The sequence below is a fragment of the Megascapheus bottae genome, chromosome 8 (assembly GCF_031878675.1).
Source record: "Megascapheus bottae isolate mThoBot1 chromosome 8, mThoBot2.hap1, whole genome shotgun sequence".
Taxonomy (NCBI): Eukaryota; Metazoa; Chordata; class Mammalia; order Rodentia; family Geomyidae; genus Megascapheus; species Megascapheus bottae.
Window position 1 is genome coordinate 755,956 of NC_143516.1, and position 21,131 is coordinate 777,086.

At 51.5% G+C, this 21,131-nt stretch overlaps 1 protein-coding gene across 1 annotated transcript in view; it reads left to right on the forward strand.

The window, feature by feature from the left end:
• Thbs2 (thrombospondin 2) overlaps positions 1-11,107 on the forward strand; it is a 38,139-nt gene extending 27,032 nt beyond the window's left edge. Inside the window, exons 16-22 of the mRNA XM_090337807.1 lie at positions 1,767-1,885; positions 2,412-2,646; positions 4,246-4,473; positions 4,878-5,149; positions 5,903-6,000; positions 7,640-7,779; positions 9,264-11,107. Coding sequence (XP_090193933.1) covers positions 1,767-1,885; positions 2,412-2,646; positions 4,246-4,473; positions 4,878-5,149; positions 5,903-6,000; positions 7,640-7,779; positions 9,264-9,271 — 1,100 coding nt within the window. The 3' untranslated portion in view covers positions 9,272-11,107. The remainder of the gene's footprint in view (positions 1-1,766; positions 1,886-2,411; positions 2,647-4,245; positions 4,474-4,877; positions 5,150-5,902; positions 6,001-7,639; positions 7,780-9,263) is intronic.
• The last annotated feature ends 10,024 nt before the right edge of the window (positions 11,108-21,131 follow it).

Genomic DNA, 21,131 nt, shown 5'->3' on the forward strand with positions numbered 1-21,131 from the left:
TTCTCCACGTGTGATGGGAGATGGAGCCCTCACATGTTCTCCACGTGTGATGGGAGATGTAGCCCTCTCATGTTCTCCATGTGTGATGGGAGATGGAGCCCTCACTCCATGTTCTCCACGTGTGATGGGAGATGGAGCCCTCATATGTTCTCCACGTGTGATGGGAGATGGAGCCCTCACATGTTCTCCACATGCGATTGGAGATGGAGCCCTCACCACATGTTCTCCACATGTGATGGGAGATGGAGCCCTCACCCCATGTTCTCCACATGTGATGGGAGATGTAGCCCTCTCATGTTCTCCATGTGTGATGGGAGATGGAGCCCTCACTCCATGTTCTCCACGTGTGATGGGAGATGGAGCCCTCTCATGTTCTCCATGTGTGATGGGAGATGGAGCCCTCACTCCATGTTCTCCACGTGTGATGGGAGATGGAGCCCTCTCATGTTCTCCATGTGTGATGGGAGATGGAGCCCTCACTCCATGTTCTCCACGTGTGATGGGAGATGGAGCCCTCTCATGTTCTCTATGTGTGATGGGAGATGGAGCCCTCACCCCATGTTCTCCACATGTGATGGGAGATGGGGCCCTCACATGTTCTCCACGTGCGATTGGAGATGTAGCCCTCACCCCATGTTCTCCATGTGTGATGGGAGACGGGGCCCTCACATGTTCTCCACGTGTGATGGGAGATGGAGCCCTCACCCCATGGTCTCCACGTGTGATGGGAGATGCAGCCCTCACATATTCTCCATGTGTGATGGGAGATGGAGCCCTCATCCCATGTTCTCCACGTGTGATGGGAGATGGAGCCCTCACCGCATGTACTCCTCGTGTGATGGGAGATGGAGCCCTCACTCCATGTTCTCCACGTGTGATGGGAGATGGGGCCCTCGCATGTTCTCCACGTGTGATGGGAGATGGAGCCCTCACCACATGTTCTCCACGTGTGATGGGAGATGGAGCCCTCACTCCATGTTCTCCACGTGTGATGGGAGATGGGGCCCTCGCATGTTCTCCACATGTGATGGGAGACAGGGCCCTCGCATGTTCTCCATGTGTGATGGGAGACAGGACCCTCTCATGTTCTCCACGTGTGATGGGAGATGAAGCCCTCACCCCATGTTGTCCACGTGTGATGGGAGACGGGGCCCTCACATGTTATCCACGTGTGATGGGAGATGGAGCCCTCACATATTCTCCATGTGTGATGGGAGATGGAGCCCTCACCCCATGTTCTCCACGTGTGATGGGAGATGGGACCCTCATATGTTCTCCACGTGCGATTGGGGATGGGGCCTTCACATGTTCTCCACATGTGATGGGAGACGGAGCCCTCACCCCATGTTCTCCACGTGTGATGGGAGATGGGACCCTCACATGTTCTCCACGTGTGATGGGAGATGGAGCCCTCACCCCATGGTCTCCACGTGTGATGGGAGACAGGGCCCTCCCATGTTCTCCCAGTGGACGTTAGCAGGGAAAGTGGGTCTGGCCAGCTCAGAGAGCCTGGCTGTCCCTGCACATCACACCTCCCTGCCCCATCCTCACCCAGAGATCTCCTCAACTGAATTCTATTATAAACTGAAGAGGTGAACCATAACAGGAAAGGTTCCTCCACTCTTCCATGAACTAACGCTTCTCTTGATTATATCTCTGCTTACATTAATATCAACGACAGATTGATTGCATGTTACTTGTGTCATAGGGAAGTAATGTACATTTTTTAAACTTACATAATGCACTCATTCTCTGGACACCAATAGATGTTTTCAATGAAAGAGACAACTGTCCCTATGTCTACAACACGGACCAGAGGGACACAGATGGTGACGGGGTTGGGGACCACTGTGACAACTGCCCACTGATGCACAACCCGGACCAGGTAATGAGGGGGACTCTGAGAGGGTCCTCAGGGTGAAGGACTCTGTGAGCACAGCTCATGGTGTCGGGGGGCTCTCTCTGGGGTGTCTGAGGAGGGATCTACTGGGGTGTCTGGAGGCTTTCTCTGGCACTTGGCAGTCACACAGTGATGAGTCTTCGTGGTTCCCCACAGCTCAGCTAAGGCATCACAACAGACATAATGTCTTCCACATCTTAGTTGGAAACTTTTTCAGAATCTAAACCTGATGTTAGTTATGTCTCCCTGGCCAGAGGCCAAACGAGCCCAAATGGGCCTCTAGAATGCCCAGAACCATTGCTATGAAGAAGACTGGCATCAGGGGCCATTGTCTTCCCCAGTGAGAGGTGGGAGCTCCTTCTGGACCCGGATTCCTACTCTGGACCCAGAGCTGGGTGACAGTAGAGGGGACTGGGCACGGGTCTCATGAGACAGTGAGGCTGGCTGTATAACCCACCCTGGGCTCCCTGGGCTCGCTCACGGCCCTCGTTTGTTTTGTGCCATCTCCCAGACGGACATGGACCATGACCTTGTCGGGGACCAGTGTGACAACAATGAAGACATAGATGATGATGGCCACCAGAACAACCAGGACAACTGCCCGTACATCTCCAACGCCAACCAGGCCGACCACGACGATGACGGGCAGGGTGACGCCTGCGACTCGGACGACGACAACGACGGGATCCCCGACGACAGGGACAACTGCCGGCTCGTGTTCAACCCAGGCCAGGAAGATGCAGACGGTGGGTGGAAAACTGCCAGCAAAGCCAGGTCATGGCCGTGGGTGGGCTCCCCTGCTGGGCGTTGACGCTGCTCACTTTCCACCCAGGCTGCTCTGGCAGCTTTGGGTCCATGTGTCAGTCTGACGCTCAGCTGGAGTTAAGTGTGCACGAGGCATGTGGGGGTGAGGGGACGTCAGTGTCCCTGGGACTTTTCGGAATGACTGAAGTCTCTTGGAAACATAGCTTGGGGTACAACACCAGTGAGTGGCAAGGAGTTTTTTATTGTGTGAGGGAAATGGGGGTGTGTAGAGCCTCAGAGGAAGGAAGGAAACTCACGCAGATCTGAGCAGGTTTCTGGGGACGTGCAGCCCGCCGGAAGGGACAGCCACCATTGTACTCACCCACCACTGGCTGAATGGCCAGTGTGGCCTGCTAGGGTCTGGTGGGCTGGACCATGAGTGAGCAGAGGATCTGTCATGCCCATGGGTCCAGTCCTCTTTGGAAGAGGTGTTCTTAACACATGGAGAATAGGAGTCCTGGAGCGATGAGCCAGCAGGGCTCCATGTGAGAGGAAACTTTCAGATCAAAGGGTAACTCCAGGAAACCTCCTCAGCCAGCACAGGGAAGTTTAGCTGGAAATGGAGCCTTTTCTGACCCCTGGCAGCCCAGTCCAGACCTCAGCCTTTCTGTGGAATGTGGGGCGCCTGGCTGGAGGCGCTCCCTCAGGAAGGGGTCTAAGATGCGCGCAGTATTTAAAATAATATGACTCTGTGTCTCCACATGTCGTAAGAGAATGTGAGAATGTATGCTGTTGAGCACAGTCAAGACATCGAGGGAGTGTCCAGGTTAGCCAGTGGGGTGGCAGCATGCTGGGCTCTGCCTGTAGCCATGGTCAGGGCAGTTGCCACGTCATGTGGGCCTCCCTTTCCATACTAGGAGGTCCGTCAGCTTCCCAGCCTCCTGCCACAGCTTGTGGAGACTTCTACACGACCACACTATAGAAAAGAAGCCCAGCTGGGCCTGCAGCTCACATCTGCAATCCTAGCTCCTCAGGAAGCTGAGATATGGGAATGGCAGTTCAAAGCCAGCCTGGGCACAAAAGGCCGTGAGACTCTTACCTCCAATTAACCACCAGAAAACTGGAAGGGGCGCTGTGTCTCAAGTAGTAGAACTCCATAGTCCTGAGCTGAGGAGCTCGGGGACAGCGCCCAGGCCTAGAGTTCAAGCCCCACGACTTCCACCACCACCACCAAAAGTCCACAGCTCCAAAGATCAAGAGTGTGCTTGCTGAAAAATTCTAGTTTAAATGTTGAGTTGGTTGAAATGGCACCCGAGGTTAAGGAAGACAGTTTTGAAGAAGGTGAAGTTCAGCTTGTCACTGTGGGTGTCTCCAGATTGCTTGTCCACATGCTCAGCACAAAACGAACGGTGACTCTTGCAGCCTGGTGTTTACCAGGAAGGTGGTTTAAAAGAGAGTTTCTCAGTCATATTCAAGTTAAATATTTGAGAGAGGGAGGAGCAGAAATCTTCCCGTGACTGCTGGGCCCTCAGCCCCCGAAACTCAGAGAACCGCTTCCCTCCCGCTCACGGCCACCTGTGCTCCTTTGTCTTTGTGAACAGGTGATGGGCGGGGTGATATCTGTAAGGAGGATTTTGACAATGACAGCGTCCCAGACATTGATGACGTGTGCCCGGAAAACAACGCCATCAGCGAGACAGACTTCAGGAACTTCCAGATGGTCCCCCTGGACCCCAAGGGAACCACGCAGATAGACCCCAACTGGGTCATCCGCCACCAGGGGAAGGAGCTGGTCCAGACAGCCAACTCTGACCCCGGCATTGCTGTGGGTGAGCAGGGGCCCGGGCCAGCTGTGGGACCCACGGAGGCTGTGGGCAGTGACGCCAGGGGGAGGGGCAGATCAGGCCTGGTCCTGCCTGGATGTGCAGCACCGTCTCACTAAATCATCTTGATAGGAGGCGGGAGAAGGAGTAGTTTGCTTCTCTGCTTTGAAATTTGATATTTGGCAACCTGTTTCGTGTTATGGATTCAATCTGAAATGCTTAGACCACACAGTGAAACTATTGCTAGCTGTCAGTTGGGGTTTTACATATGGAACAGTAGAGACGCTGTGTCAGATAAAGGAGCAGGGCCCGCTTCAGCTCTAACTTCTGCTCTCAGATGGCCGAGGCTGGTCTGGGGCCACCCCAGGTCCCTCCCTGACCCCCGAGGCTGCGTGTCTCCTTTGCCACAGGTTTTGATGAGTTTGGGTCTGTGGACTTCAGCGGCACATTCTACGTCAACACGGACCGGGACGATGACTACGCTGGCTTCGTCTTCGGCTACCAGTCCAGCAGCCGCTTCTACGTGGTCATGTGGAAGCAGGTCACCCAGACCTACTGGGAGGACAAGCCCAGTCGGGCGTACGGCTACTCCGGGGTGTCTCTGAAGGTGGTCAACTCCACCACCGGCGCCGGGGAGCACCTGCGCAATGCACTGTGGCACACAGGGAACACAGAGGGGCAGGTGAGCCCCCCACACCCTCCCCTCAGAACACAGAGGGGCGGGTGAGCCCCCCACACCCTCCCCTCAGAACACAGAGGGGCGGGTGAGCCCCCCACACCCTCCCCTCAGAACACAGAGGGGCGGGTGAGCCCCCCACACCCTCCCCTCAGAACACAGAGGGGCGGGTGAGCCCCCCACACCCTCCCCTCAGAACACAGAGGGGCGGGTGAGCCCCCCACACCCTCCCCTCAGAACACAGAGGGGCGGGTGAGCCCCCCACACCCTCCCCTCAGAACACAGAGGGGCAGGTGAGCCCCCCGCCCTCAGAACACAGAGGGGTGGGTGAGCCCCCCGCCCTGCCATCAGAGACACCCGCTCTACCCCCCACCCCATCCCTAACTCCCATAGCCACCACCTCGTAATCACATCAGCGCCCTGCGTCTTCATAAGAACTGTGGCCCTTGCTGATGTTATGAAGACAGGGCAGGAGCGGGAAGAGCGGTTCTCTCGCGTTCAGAGGCCCCGCACGAGGAAGCAGAAGAGGTGGAACTTGGTTGTCCTGTGCCGGGCCAAGTGCCGGTCGTCTTAGCCCTGACCTGCAACGCGCTGTCGTATTGTTAGTCACAGAGTGTGGGACGTGATAGAGCGTTGTGACATGTGCCCCAAACCCTATCAGACAGCCATGCAACCGGCACACCCCAGCCTCACCCCACAGAACTCGAGGTCACAAAAGGGGTGCGGGGCCTCAGACGCTCAGGGTCTGCCTCCCCACAGGTGCGCACGCTGTGGCACGACCCCAAAAACATCGGCTGGAAAGACTACACTGCCTACAGGTGGCATCTGATCCACAGGCCCAGGACAGGCTACATGAGGTAAGCGCAGCTCCGCAGCCACGTTAGTGTCCAGCTGCATCCCCAAGCGGAGTGCTTCCCAGGGGACGCCCAGGTCCCAGGAGGCGCCCAGGTCTCAGGGGACGCCCAGGTCCCAGGAGGCGCCCAGGTCCCAGGGGACGCCCAGGTCCCAGGAGGCGCCCAGGTCCCAGGAGGTGCCCAGGTCCAATAGGTTTCTTTCTCTTTCTTTCTTTCTTTCTTTTTTTCTTTCTTTCTTTCTTTCTTTCTTTCTTTCTTTCTTTCTTTCTTTCTCTCTCTCTCTCTCTCTCTCTCTCTCTCTCTCTCTCTCTCTCTCTTTCTTTCCTTCCTCCCTCCCTCCCTCCTTCCTTTCTTCCTTCCTCCCTTCTTTCCTTCCTTTCTGTCTTTCTTTCTGTCAGTCCTGGGACTTGAACTCTGGGCCTGGGCGCTGTCCCTGAGCTCTTCAGCTCAAGGCTACCACCCTACCCCTGGAGCCACAGCCCTACTTCCAGTTTTCTGGTGGTTAATTGGAGATAAGAGCCTCATGGACTTTAGTAGCCAGGCTGGCTTTGAACCTCCATCCTTAGATCTCAGCCTCCTGAGTAGCTAGGACCCCAGGCATGAGCCACCGGCACCTAGATCCAATAAGTTTCTTGTGTCTTGATTGAACGTAACTTACTAGAAAACCTATTGAGAAGGAGACATGTGGGTGTGTCTTCAGATAACATAGAGTATGAGAAGGAGAGATGTGAGTGTGCCTTCAGATAATGTAGAGTATGAGGGGACATGTGGGTGTGTATGTTGTCAGATAACGTAGAGTATGAGGAGACACTAGGGTGTGTATGTCTGCAGATATTGCAGAGGGTGAGAAGGAGACACGAGGGTGTGAATGTCTTCAGATGACGCTGAGGGTGAGAAGGAGACACGAGGGTGTGAATGTCTTCAGATGACGTAGAGGGTGAGAAGGAGACACGAGGGTGTGTATGTCTTCAGATGACGTAGAGGGTGAGAAGGAGACACGAGGGTGTGAATGTCTTCAGATGACGGAGGGTGAGAAGGAGACACGAGGGTGTATATGTCTTCAGATGACGCTGAGGGTGAGAAGGAGACACGAGGATGTGAATGTCTTCAGATGACGCTGAGGGTGAGAAGGAGACACGAGGGTGTGTATGTCTTCAGATGACTCTGAGGGTGAGAAGGAGACACGAGGGTGTGTATGTCTTCAGATGACGCTGAGGGTGAGAAGGAGACACGAGGGTGTGTATGTCTTCAGATGACGTAGAGCGGTGTCCCTCCCCTCCAAAGACCCAGAACGGGTGAAGGTCCCCAGAATGCTGCACATCACTGCAAACCCAGCCCACTGCCTGTGTCCTAGGTGACCTTGGGAGATGAGGGCATTGCCAGCGAGTGGGAGCCATCGTGTCCCATCATTCTCTCTTTTGGGCAGCCTGGCCTAGGCTGTGCTGAAGTCTTGAGTGGTACTGGGGCTCTAGATGGTCTGCGCTGGGTACCACAGTGACAGAACCTTGCCTGAAACAGGCCGGAGTCGGAGCCTCCTCAGGGCCAGAGGGGAAGCAGACCTTTCTTGGTCAACAGTGGGTACCCAGAGCCAGCTCTGGCGGGCTTCAGAAGTCGAGTTCTCTCTAACCCCATCTGCCTTCAGGGTCCTCGTGCACGAGGGAAAGCAGGTCATGGTCGACTCGGGACCCATCTACGACCACACCTACTCTGGCGGACGGTTGGGTCTCTTCGTCTTCTCTCAGGAAATGGTCTACTTCTCCGACCTCAAATACGAATGCAGAGGTGTGTGCACGTAGTTCGAGGAGGCTCTGCAGAACACGATGCTCTTCCTTCGCAGAAGCTGTGGGAGGGATAAACCCCACCCAGGCATAACACCCTGGTTTTGGAGGGGGGGTTGCCTGCTCTTAGCAGGGCTTTGACTCATGGAGCTCTGGTTAGCTTGTGTCTTTGTTGTTGTAAATTAGATATGAATGCTTTGGGTGGGACAGACGCTTTCAGGTTATTTATAGGCCGACCCCCACTGTGTTAGATCACGTAGCTTCCTCTAATCATTTCAGATTATTATCTTTGTCAAGAACTAAAGGAAGGAAGGAGGGAAGGAAGGAAAAAAAGAAGGGGAAAAAGGGGGAAAGGGAGGGAAAAAGGTAAGGGAGTTTCTTTTTTTATATATATCCAGAGTATATTTGAATCAAAATACTGTACACATGAAGCAGAACTTGACTTTCACCTAGTCTAACCCTACCACCCCTTTATGGGTCAGGTAAGTAAGGCTCATTGATGACACATTGAGAATAATACATATAATAAGGAAGTGTAGACACAAAACTTAACTTCTCTGCTTGCTTCTAGTGAAATTTCCTTGTCCTTAGGTTAGGATGCTTTTGAGGATATTTTGTGTTTTCATAAATCCACCTGTCTATCCATCTGCCATTAATCAACCATTTAGTCATCTAAACACCTATCTTCCATCTATTCACCCATCCATCTATTCATCCATTCATCAATACACCCACCTGTCCACCCATCTACTCATTCTCCTCCATCTCTGTCATCTCTATCCATCCACCCAACTGCTCATTCATACACCCATCCATCTATTCATCCATTCATCAATACACCCACCTGTCCACCCATCTACTCATTCTCCTCCATCTCTGTCATCTCTATCCATCCACCCAACTGCTCATTCATACACCCACCGTCTATCTACTCATTCTCCTCCATCTCTATCATCTATCCATCCACCCAACTGCTCATTCATACACCCACCGTCTATGTACTCATTCTCCTCCATCTCTGTCATCTATCCATCCACCCAACTGCTCATTCATACACCCACCGTCTATCTACTCATTCTCCTCCATCTCGGTCATCTATCCATCCACCCAACTGCTCATTCATACACCCACCGTCTATCTACTCATTCTCCTCCATCTCGGTCATCTATCCATCCACCCAACTGCTCATTCATACACCCACCGTCTATGTACTCATTCTCCTCCATCTCGGTCATCTATCCATCCACCCAACTGCTCATTCATACACCCACCGTCTATCTACTCACCCACTCACTTCTCCATCTGCCTCTCCATTCATCAAAACACCCGTTTGTTCATCAATCTACCCATTTTCTTTTCCCCTTCCTCCCTCCTTCTTTCTGGTTTGTGTCATTTTAAAATTAATGATGTTTAAGATTGTAAGTAAAACAGAATAAAATAAATCCCATGGTGTAGTAATCCTGATTCTGGTGATTTCTTTTCTTTTAGATGTCTAGACGATGCGCTACAAATGCTCTTTTCTAGACAAGTCAGCGCTTGCAGCTCCTCTCTCTCTGGTGGCATTTCCTGTTCCTTGACTTTAATTCTGAGTGGTTTTCTGCCTCCTTCACCAACCTGAAGCCCAAGTGCCTAAAGTGGAAGAGCACAAAAGAACTCAAAAGATGAACTTCTAAACCCACTACAGGAAAATAGTTTTGTGATAATTAAGACTTTCGTGAAGATTGAGATTGACATTGCGTTGTTTTCTTTTGTTTGTTTAAAAAGAATGACGTTTACATACAAAATGTAATTACTTACTGTATTTATGTGTATATGGAGTAGAAGGGAATATTGTGCCTAAGCCATTTTCATAAATTAAGCATGAAAAATATTGCTCAACTATGTTCCGTGCTTAATGTTGTCACTGTTCTTGGGCGAGAGCTGTTTTACAATGACACACAAATCCTGCCAGGTCATTTGCAAAGAAGGGTAAACTCAGTCAGGTTTGAAATTACGCCACAACAATATGAGATTGGGGCCCCACAGGCAGATGATGTAAGACACTGATTAACTGAAACATCAGAAATAGAGGATTAGACCAATACCTACATTTCCCCTCTGATCCCATGGTAAAAGCTCTCCGACTTGATAGCAACAAAGCATATTCCTGCCGAATGGACCTCACTAGACTCCACCTGCAGCCCTGGGTAAGAGCTGGTGGCTTCTGCTGAGCCCATGGACTGAAGATGGGCAGATAAACAAGTGAGAAGTTGCACTTTGTGCCTACTCCCTGTCCCAGGCTTCTACTCCCTGTCCCAGGCTTCTACTCCCTGTTCTTGGTCTACTTTCTGTTCCAGCTCTGAAAACCACAGGAAACTTGCGGCTACCTAGTTTGGTAGCACATCTCTTTAAGGTTCCAGGTATAAATGTTTGTTAATATTTATTACATGAATATAGGATGCAGCTCTCTACTCATCAGTAACTTATTTGAAATGAATGCCAATTAACAAGTATGTGGTATAACTTCTGGAATTAAACATCTAATAAGGATGTAATAAATGAAGATACAGTTACAAAAATATAACATATTTTGAAAAAGTGTGCTGTAAGATATAATGAGGTAAATAAATAGTAATGCAGAATTTGTAATGGAACCTTAATATATACTATTGCCAGTGATTTTAATTCAGCATTTTTTTACTGCTATCTATCTTCTGTATATAGGAATTTTTGTTTGAATGCTGTGGAAAACCCAGCATTTGATTGTTCTGAACTTATGCAGTGATAGGAGACAGATTTGAATTCTTAAAAGCTGAATGGTCTCTTGAAGGAGGGATTAGCCTCTCCCCCTTCACGTGTGAACTTTAGGAGATATTTGCCTGATGTGGAGAAACTCTTTCTCCTTGTCTGTCAATGATGGATGCATTTCTATGTCAAATAGACAGAATCCATAACTTCCGTCTGAATTTACATGTTTCATTTTGACACTGTTACCTTCATTGCTTCCTTTGAGATTGATTTTCTTTGTGTCTTGTTTTGCTGCATTTTTTTAGTTTCTTATTCCCAAGGCCAACACAGGGTTGGGGACTGCATTAAATGTGACAACCATGAAGAGTGTGCAGGCTTCTGCTTCTTGGGGCTGTTTGTTGTAGGTACGATGATGTGAATACTTAGAATGTACCATGAGTTTTGTAAATTATTTATGTCCTTTAAAAAATATAAGCTTCTCATATAGGTTAATGAAACTTTGTTTTTGCCAAAGATTGTAAATGTTTATTTATTTGTTTAACTGGTAAAAAAAATTCATGCCAGAAACCCTGCATTTAGCTAGCACCTCCTTTTTATACTTAAGAAAGAACAAGAAATAAATGAAACAAAGGTTGCTGTAAATGAATCTCTTTCCCTTTTTTAAAAAGACTGATCAGGTCTTCTGCTGGGCAGAAGGGGACATCCCATGCAGGCAGAACAGTCACATGGCAGAGTGGTGACAGGTCTCCTCAGGTCCCAGCCTTGCTGGAGGAAATCATCCTTGTTCACACAGATCTGTGCTCCACGGAGGGCCTGCTCGAGCCCCTCAGCCAGCAATGACCCACTGCCGGTTCTCACTGGCACATAGCCGCTAGAGGAAGCATGGTAGGAGAGATGGGCGGTAAAGAGCTCTGACACACGAAGGCCTCGACTAACAGCCTTTTGGGCTGGCTTTATTCACTGGAAATGAGATGGAGCAGAAGACCTTCAGGCATGTTTTAAGCTTTCAGGCCACACAGACAGGGAAGTCACAAGGCCAGAGCCTTGCGTTTTGCTCAGCTGTTCCAGCTTACCCTGTTTTGGGGTTTCAAAGTGTGATATGCAGTTGGGGATGCGTAGGAAATAAGAGCAAGACAGGATAGGAGATAAAAGTGAGAGGGAGAGAAAGGGGCAGATTGGAGACTGAATACATGTCTTGGGCTGCAGTGAGCTGGAGTGGCTGAGGGCAATGAAATGCGAGAGAGGCTGTCAGAGGTGACAGAGTATGACCCAAAGACCATGGTGGTGATAGGAGCTGGGCTAGGGGTGGATTTGAGGTCACAATCAGGTAGAAAATGCTAGGTGTCCAAACATCCAGGAGGACTTCAAGTAGTAAGAGACGTGAGTCCTGACGCTTGCCATACGTTTTACTCAAGAAAGGAAGCATGCACAAAGGCCCTGATAAGGTGACAGCATTCTCGACACTGCTCACCATCAGGTGCTTTAGGTTGTCTATGGACAAACCAAGATTTCTGCCTGGCTCTAGGTTTTGTCCAATGCATCTCTCTCAGGGAGAGCCCCTGGCTCCAGGACCACTGTTTGTATGACCCACAGGAGAGGCGTCCTTGACTTCATAACTCTTTTTGCGTCTACTGGGTTCCACACATTCTGTCACCTGCCATGTTTAATCTGTAATCCATGAGCCATGGCTGGAGAGGCTGGAGACAGTGCTCACAAACGAGATGGCTCCGCGAGAATCAAGGCACCAGTCTTCCCTCCCTCGGCCTCTGGAATGAGAGATAAACAGTTACTCCCAAGCAGCCAGTTTTGTAGGTCATGGCCAAGAGCAGAGAAGGTTCCAGAGCAAATTCATAACCTTCACCTGTGTCTCCCAACTACAGACTAAACACGGGTCCCTTACCTGGGAACCTGGGCTGATGTGGGTCACACAGGAGCTTCTGGGAGCACAGCGGTCCCCATTTGAGCAGGAGGTCTGGGCTAGCGAGGCCAGGCCTGCCTTCTACCAACTCCAGGACTAGCGGCCAGTGAGCCTCCATGGAATGGTGACAGTGACACATGACTTGGGGGACTCTTCTGAGTGAAAGAGCTCAGAAGTGCCCTCCTGCCTAGGCCTGTCCCTCCCTCTTCTGTGGGTCCCCAGGGCCTGGCAGGCTGGGCCCCCGGAGCAGCCAAGGACACCCCAGGACACCCCTGACAGTGCCATTCGCCTCCCTGGGGAGTCCCTGCCTTTACTCCCAGGAAGTGGTCTTGGCAGAGCTGAGGTCAGGGTTGAGTGCTGTGGAAACCGTAGTTTGGGAACCTTCACGGCATTCTTGCCGAGAAAGCTGAGCGAGCTACCAAATGTCTGCCCCAGAAGCCACCGTGCTGTCCTGCCCTGCCCTGCCCTGCCCTGCCCTGCCCTGCCCGGTGTAAAAGAGGCAGCTTTGCCCTCGTCCCCTCGTCCACGTGAGATCCCCTAGGCCTTGTGTCACGGGTGGGCATGGAGCCCCAGCAGACCTCAGCATAGCCACCCCAAAGGCAAGCACCGTTCCTGGTAACGGTAATGAGACTCTGTCATGCACACCCTGACTGCGGAAACCTCTGTCACAGACACAGCTGACCACACGAGACCCTTCAGTTGGTGACTCTGAGGTGTGAAACCTTCCCTGCTCTAAGACATCATTTTCATCATATCATGGCTTTTTACCCCAAACACAACTACAATAGGAGAGGCAACCTTGTGACAGTTTTTCTTCCAGGAAATATACTCTTGTCTATCTGCCTTGACCCAGCAGACTTAGTCAGAAAGCAGTACATGAACAAGATCCAGGCCCTGTGGACATGTTGTCACGTCTGCTTTGTGGGAAAGGACCTTGGAGACTGAGGTGCAGACAGAAGAATGGGAGATGGAGGTGGAGGAGGAAAAAGAAGTGGAAGATGAGGAGGAGGAGGAGGAGGAGGAGGAGGAGAAGGAGGAGGAGGAGAAGGAGGTGACTACCTCTGACCCTGTCAAGTGGTAGACCCCATTTATAAAATGGGAGATTAATTGGGCTAGAGTTCTGGGCAGTGGGCAGGGCCGGAAAGGCAGGTGGCAGTTGAGCCTGGGAAGCAGGACAGGGCCAGCCTGCAGCTGCACGATGCACGCACTCAAGCCTGAACGATGCTCTCACACAGGGCTGCATGACGCTTGCCTGCAGCCTCTCAAGTCTGCACGATGCTCACACAGCACCGGAAGGCCCGCCTCTGCCCGCTCACCTTGCTGGGACAGTGGGTGAATGCTAGGCGGGCATGTCAGGGGAAGACCCTCTCCCCGAGAGGGACGTTTGGTGCCTGTTGACCCTCACCCTCCCTGAAGTGTGCAAGACCCTCGTCCTCCTTGAAGTGTGCAAGACCCTCACCCTCCCTGAAGTGTGCAAGACCCTCGTCCTCCTTGAAGTGTGCAAGACCCTCACCCTCCCTGAAGTGTGCAAGACCCTCGTCCTCCCTGAAGTGTGCAAGACCCTCGTCCTCCCTGAAGTGTGCAAGACCCTCACCCTCCCTGAAGTGTGCAAGACCCTCGTCCTCCCTGAAGTGTGCAAGACCCTCACCCTCCCTGAAGTGTACAAGACCCTTACACTCCCTGAAGTGTGCAAGACCCTCACCCTCCTGAAGTGTGCAAGACCCTCACCCTCCTGAAGTGTGCAAGACCCTCACCCTCCTGAAGTGTGAAAGACCCTCACCCTCCCTGAAGTGTGCAAGACCCTCACCCTCCCTGAAGTGTGCAAGACCCTCGTCCTCCCTGAAGTGTGCAAGACCCTCACCCTCCCTGAAGTGTACAAGACCCTCACCCTCCCTGAAGTGTGCAAGACCCTCACCCTCCTGAAGTGTGCAAGACCCTCACCCTCCTGAAGTGTACAAGACCCTCACCCTCCTGAAGTGTGCAAGACCCTCACCCTCCTGAAGTGTACAAGACCCTCGTCCTCCCTGAAGTGTGCAAGACCCTCACCCTCCCTGAAGTATGCAAGACCCTTACACTCCCTGAAGTGTGCAAGACCCTCACCCTCCCTGAAGTGTGCAAGACCCTCACCCTCCTGAAGTGTGCAAGACCCTCACCCTCCCTGAAGTGTGCAAGACCCTCACCCTCCCTGAAGTGTACAAGACCCTCACCCTCCTGAAGTGTACAAGGCCCTCACCCTCCCTGAAGTGTGCAAGACCCTCACCCTCCCTGAAGTGTGCAAGACCCTCACCCTCCCTGAAGTGTGCAAGACCCTCACCCTCCTGAAGTGTACAAGACCTTCGTCCTCCCTGAAGTGTGCAAGACCCTCACCCTCCTGAAGTGTGCAAGACCCTCACCCTCCTGAAGTGTACAAGACCCTCACCCTCCTGAAGTGTACAAGACCCTCGTCCTCCCTGAAGTGTGCAAGACCCCTCGTCCTCCCTGAAGTGTGCAAGACCCTCACCCTCCCTGAAGTGTGGACGCACCACAGCTCAGGTCCCACCAGAAGCTGGGGTGTGATGAAAGTTGCTGGCTGGCTGTGGGGAGTCTCTGAGCACCACAGGCGGTGGGGTGGAGGGTCCGCAAGGAGGGAGCGGCGAGGTCAGCTCTGGCGCTGGGAAAGCGCCATGTAAGACTCTCTGAATGGATGCTGAAGGGTTGAGGAAACACCCAAATCCTAGTCAAAACAGCCTGGCTATCTACTTCCAGAGGAATGCAGTTTTAAAAGCTTAAATGAGTTTCATTGCGAATTAATGTGCTTTTTAAAAAAATAAATAAAACCACTCTACTGATGGAAAAATGATAGAGATTCAGAGTTGAGGGCTGCAGGGCCAAGACAATGAGGGCCAGGCCAGGAAAGGGCTTAGGGAGCCTGGGCCAGCCTCGGTGGGGTCGTCAGTGACTGGGGAGCATGGCACGGTGGCCAAAGTCTAAGCACAAGGCTGCCCCGTCCTCCAAGACTGGGCCTCCGGGGGTGCCCTGCCATGGCAGTTCCCCGGGCAGAGTGTGAGCTGGGGCACACCGCCTGGCTTGCAGGTACTGGTGGGGAATGAGACCAAGGAGAGAAAAGAAATGAGGGGAAGGAGTTGCGAAGCAAAGCCTGAGTTTTCGGGGTCCACTTGGGAATCAGGAATGGAATCCTCTGCAGAGCGGAGCCCAGCAAGCGTTTTCCGGCCAGCCTACTTCCTCACTCCGTGGCTTTTACTCCCCTGTCCTCCAGAGTCGTGCCTGCCTGTAGGCTGAGCAAGGAGAATGACGGGAGGCAGAAAGAGCCATGGACGCCCTGCAGGAGCTGGGGTCTCCGGGAGTGAAGCCACGGACGGTGGCTGCAGCTGCAGTGGCAGCTGGCCGGTGGGACACAGCGCCGGGAAGTCAGTGCAGCCACCACAGACCTTGGTGAAGGTGTTCTGCAGACAGAGAGAGGCCTGACTCGGGGGCTGGGGTCTGTCCTGGGCAGCGAGGATGAATCTGTGTATTTTATATCTTGGTTTCTAGCCAAGAACTCTGGGTAAGCAGACCTTCGGTGCTACAAGCCAGCTCTGAAAGTATTCTCTTGTATCTTTTTATTTTTATTTTTTGCGACTTTCATCCAAAAGAGCTTGATCTTAGCATACCTGATGGGGACGTCTCCAGACAGCTCCACTCGACAAGTCAGCATTTCATGTTGTGCGCTGGCCTCTCGGGGAAGCAGAGGCACCCCTGGGAAAGAATGCCTCGTTCTTGCATTCCCAGGCTCAGCGTTATTTGTTGAGCACAAAAGATGGGGATGGAGATTGGTTTCAAGCAGCAAGGCTTGTAATGCCACAAGTTTACATGTGTTCTACATCAAAGGCTATATATTTTTTAATTCTTTCCTTGTGGCAGCTCCACCACAAACCCCTGTGGCTTGTGACTGCCTTTACAGCTCCAGAATAAGAGGTCTGAGTTCACAGATGTGACCACCTCCAAAGAATGAACGTTCAAAATGAACTTTTGCAAACTGGACCTGAAACTTGGCATGAAGCAGAAATGGAAGCTGGTTGTCCAGGCAGGCGTCCTGCTGTACAGGCTTTCTTGAACTATTCCCTTCCCTTATCGCCTCCCCTATTCCTAGCTTGGCATCTCCTTCAGTGGTGATGGGCCTTCAGGTCAATTCCCACTGGGATGTAGTAAGAGACTGTCCCGTGTGTCTCCTTGTGTGGATGATGCCGTGGCTCAAATTTCATGGATTGGACCCTTCATCCCCAGTTTGTGTGCTGATGGCATCTGGAGGTGGTCATCTGGAAGATGAGCAGGGTTCGGCTGGGACCCCCAGAGGGCCTCAGTGATCATCTGGAAGAGACACCCAAGCCAGCGCCCAGGCTCTGGCCTTTTGATGCCATCCACCAGTTCTGCTGTGGTCCGAGGACCTTCCTCAGGTGTGGCACCCACGTCCCTGGGACATCCTGGCTACCAGAGGATGAGAAATAAACTTCTTCCATTTCTCAGACTCTGCCATTCAATTCTAGAAACCAAAAGTGGACTAAGGCCAAGGACATCAGAGCAAGCGGAATGGAACTGTCCTGCCTGGAGATGGCCTGCCCTGGGTGTCATGGAATTAAATTTCCAGTGGGTACAAGGGGGGCAGGAGTGAGTGGCTGGGGTCTGGGACCCAGGGTCCAGGGCGGGAGCTGTTTGGTGCAGAAGAGCAGATGGCCAGAAGGAAGAAGCAGAAGTAGGCGGGCTCTGGTGAAGTCAAAGCGCCAGGTGGCCGGCATGTCAAGATGGAGGGACTGGAAGGCCTGCAGCACAGATACTGCGGGCAGGGAGAGGAGAGGCTCCAGCTGGAATGACTCAGTGTGTGCATCCAGGGGAAGCGGCTGGGAAAATAAAAAAGTTTTTCCCTTCTGGGAATGAGGAGGAAACTGGCCTAAAGAGAAACCCCAGAGAGTGCAAGAGGAGGGAGGCAGGAAGCCTCAGGGCATGCGTATTCATCTGTGGGGAGAGGCCCTGGGCCCCGTGCTTGTCTCCAGCTGGGGAGTGGGCCCAGCAGGCCCCTCTTACAGCCTTGTAGGAGGTGAGGCATGCCACGTCCCACCTGACAGGTCCCAGAGGGCAAGAGGACATGTCCCACCGGGTCTTTGTCGAGAAGTAAGGAATCTGCTGCCAGAGGCCTTGGATGTGGTGTGATAGGAAGGGACATTCCTGAGTGTGTGTTCTCATTTGCTCAGTTTTGTATGGTGGTTGGCACAGCATGATGGAAAGGAAGCACTGTCAAAAGTAAATTCCAGATGGAATAAAGTTGTACTTGACAAAGGATCCCAAAGGAAAATAACCTTGATGCCTTCTTAGCTTATTTAGTTTTAAGAACAAAAGATCTGGTGTGGGTGGATGGGGGGATCACTCAGACCCCAGAAGGAGCTGGGAGGGGAGGGGACCTGTCTAGTGTCAGACAGCAATGAAGGAAGGGAGCTAGGGGCCGTAACCTTGACGCAGATTCTTAGGCTCTTGCTTTACAACATTATTCCTAACACATAAATACCTGGTGCATGAGCAAAAGTTAAAAGTCGACTTTATTAAAAGGGAGCAGCTACTTTGCACAGAAGCATAGCTTCCACACACATGGCCAGTTTGTATCAGACTGCCCCGGGTTGCAGAGACCTGGCTGACCTGACTTATTTGTACTTACGTTTTTGTGTTTTCAAAACAGTTCAGCGGTAGTGACTGACAGTAGCTTGTTTTGCGTGTGGGTTTCTTTGTGCAAGATTCACACATTTCTAAGGCCACTGAGCTATGCAGTGTTAATGTTTTCATAATGTGTTGTATATTTTCTTAAGGTTTTGTTTTCTTACATTAAAGTAGCTTTCAAAACTTTAAATCCAGAATTCTTATACAAGGAAAGACTTGGAAGAGCTTGCCAAAACACGATTTAAAATATTTCTTAAAAAAACCCCAGCAAATCATTTGTGGTTCTCTTAATGGCTAGCATATATCCAGCTTTCACTTGATTATGAAATGGAAAGTTTTAGTAGTTATCTTCAGTAAGTAACATGAACTTCCTCAGACACCAAGATGCGAGTTTCCCAGAAAAGCTCAACAGGATGCAAGCTGGAAGAACCCAGACTCCAGGCTGCACACAAGGCTTCCAGGAGCGGGCCGCCATGCTTGCCTGGTCCCCTGGAGGGGTGGACGGGAGAGCGGGGGAAACATCCCTGACCCTGGGCAGCAGTATAAAACTCTCAGGGGACCAGGAAGACCTCAGGCAGGACCACGGCTCGCGAGGTCCTCAGGCTGTGTCTCCCGGAGCTGAGAGGATGGGTCCATGGGTGACTTCTAACTGTCCTAGGGAAGGGTTACTGTGGTGTCAGGTGAGGAGCCGAGCACCAGGAAGGTTGAGGAACCCCACGGCAGAGAAGAGCCATGGGTGGTCCTAGAAGCTCTCCGACTTCAAATAGTGAAGGGAAGGGCGCTCGCTCACGCATGCACTCACTGGGCCTCATCTTCCAGGATGCACGCAACATTCTAGACTGTCTCTAGCAACATACAGGCCAAGCCCTGCCCTCCTCGGTCCCCTGCACACGTGTTCTGGGGAGAGGGGTGCTGTGAGGAGAGCAGAGACCACTCAGACACGGCAACCGTCCCTATTGTTGCCCCCAGGACTCCCTGCCTGGCAGTTTCCTGGCCAAACAGGACTGTGACTCTGCACGGTGTTGTCTGTCCTTTCATTCAAGCATGGAGGCCGGGGGCTTCTCTCTGAGGCCGACTGACCAGTTGGCTGAGAGTCCTTGTTAAGTACAGTGACGGTGTCGATGGTAAGATAGGTCTTTATCGCATGCACCTTTTATTGCTTCTTTTTCTCTCAAATAGGCTCAGGTGGCAGATTCACCCTCTGCCAAGCAGGGGTCTACAGTGGCAGCCAGACACTCCCCATGGCTGCCAAGGAGACTCCAGACACTCCCCACGGGTCTTGGGGAAGTACAGGTGGTCACCCCGTAGCTGTGTACATCCCAGGAGGCCCTGATTTAGCAGCACCGCTGCAGACAACCTCCAGGGGCTTCATCTGGTGACGCTTGATGATTCTGCTCATGGTGAGGCGGTTCTGGCTCTTCCCGCTCAGGACAGGAGAGCGCTGCCTCCTCAGTGATGCGACCAGAAGTCTGCGCGATGGGTGGATGAGCGCGAGGCTCAAGACTCGTCCCTGCCAAAGGTTTTCGATTGGTCTGTGTGTAAAGACGGTGATTGGTGAACTGTACACCGCTTTGAATGGTGAGATTAAAGTGTGTGCCCGAGCACGCTGCACTGCTCATCTGCCTACTCAAGCAGAGTCTCTGGCAGTCTTTGGGGTTGGGCCTGGAGCTTTTTCCTGTGTACTTCCTCAGACTCTTAGGATCTTAAGTACTGAACGGGTTTTCTGCAATTCTTTTTGCCTGCTGCAGTCTTTATCACAGGGAAGTGAGCAAACTGTTGGACAGAGAACAGGCAGAAACCTGGGGTTTTCGTCCCTGGCACAGAGGTGGAAGACAGAGGAGCCAGTGGAATAGAGGTGTTCCCAGGAGCCACTGGAAGTGTGGGGTTCTGATGCCCAGCGCCCTGGGCTGCAGCACCAGAGAGCAGCTGAGTGTAGGGACGGGGGATTTCAGGTACTTCAGATATACACCATGTCACCTGCAAAGAGCGGTAGTATGACTCCTTTCCTCAAGTGAATCTTTTTTATGTCTTTCTTGCCTTATTGTTATGGCTAGGAATTCCATAATTATATTATAGAAGAGTAGAGGGAATGGACATTCTTACTTTGTTTCTGATTTTAGAGGAAATGGATTTAGTTTCCACCCTTTAGTATGATGCTGGCTTTTGATACATCATAGATGGCCTTGATTAATTTGAGCTACTTTCCTTCTCTTCTTAGCTTCTTCAGCACAACTAGTTGTTGAATTCTGATGTAGGCTTTTCTGTATCTATGGAGATGATCATATGGTTCTTGTCTTTGGCTCTGTTGATGCAGTGAACATTTATTGATTTATGTATATTAAACCAACCTTGCATCTTTGGGATAAGACCACTTGATTATAATGTATGATTCTTTTGATTAGTTGCTGAATCATGTTGGCTAATATTTTTGTGCTTTATATTTTATTGTAATTAATAGAAGGATTACATTATATTCACCAGATAGAAGGAGCATTGTGTGGTTGTTGGGTGGAGTACTCTGAATACATCTGGATGTCCATGTGGGTTTATGGTGTCATTCAGAGACTTCTTTGCTGATCTTTTGTTTTGTTTTGTTTTTGCCAGTCCTGGGCTTGAGCTCAGGGCCTGAGCACTGTCCTTGGACTTTCTCAAGGCTAGAGCTCTACCACTTGAGTCTCAGCACCACTTCTGGCTTTTTTCTATGTATATGGTATCATGGAATCGAACCTGGGTCTTGATACATGCTAGGCAAGCACTCTACCACTAGGCCAAACTCCCGGCCCCTTTGCTGATCTCTTGTGTGGTCAACTTGTTCTTTGGTGAGGGTGGAGGTTAAATTCCCCCACTATTAGTGCATTGGGATTTGTCATGTTCTGTAAATCAACGAGTGTTTAATGTACTCAGGGGATCTATTGTTTGGTGCACAAATATTAACCACTGTGATTTCCTCTTTATTAATAAGAGATGACCTTCCTCTCTCCTCATGATCTCAATGGAAAGTCTGATTTGCAGGGATCCAGTGAATCTCT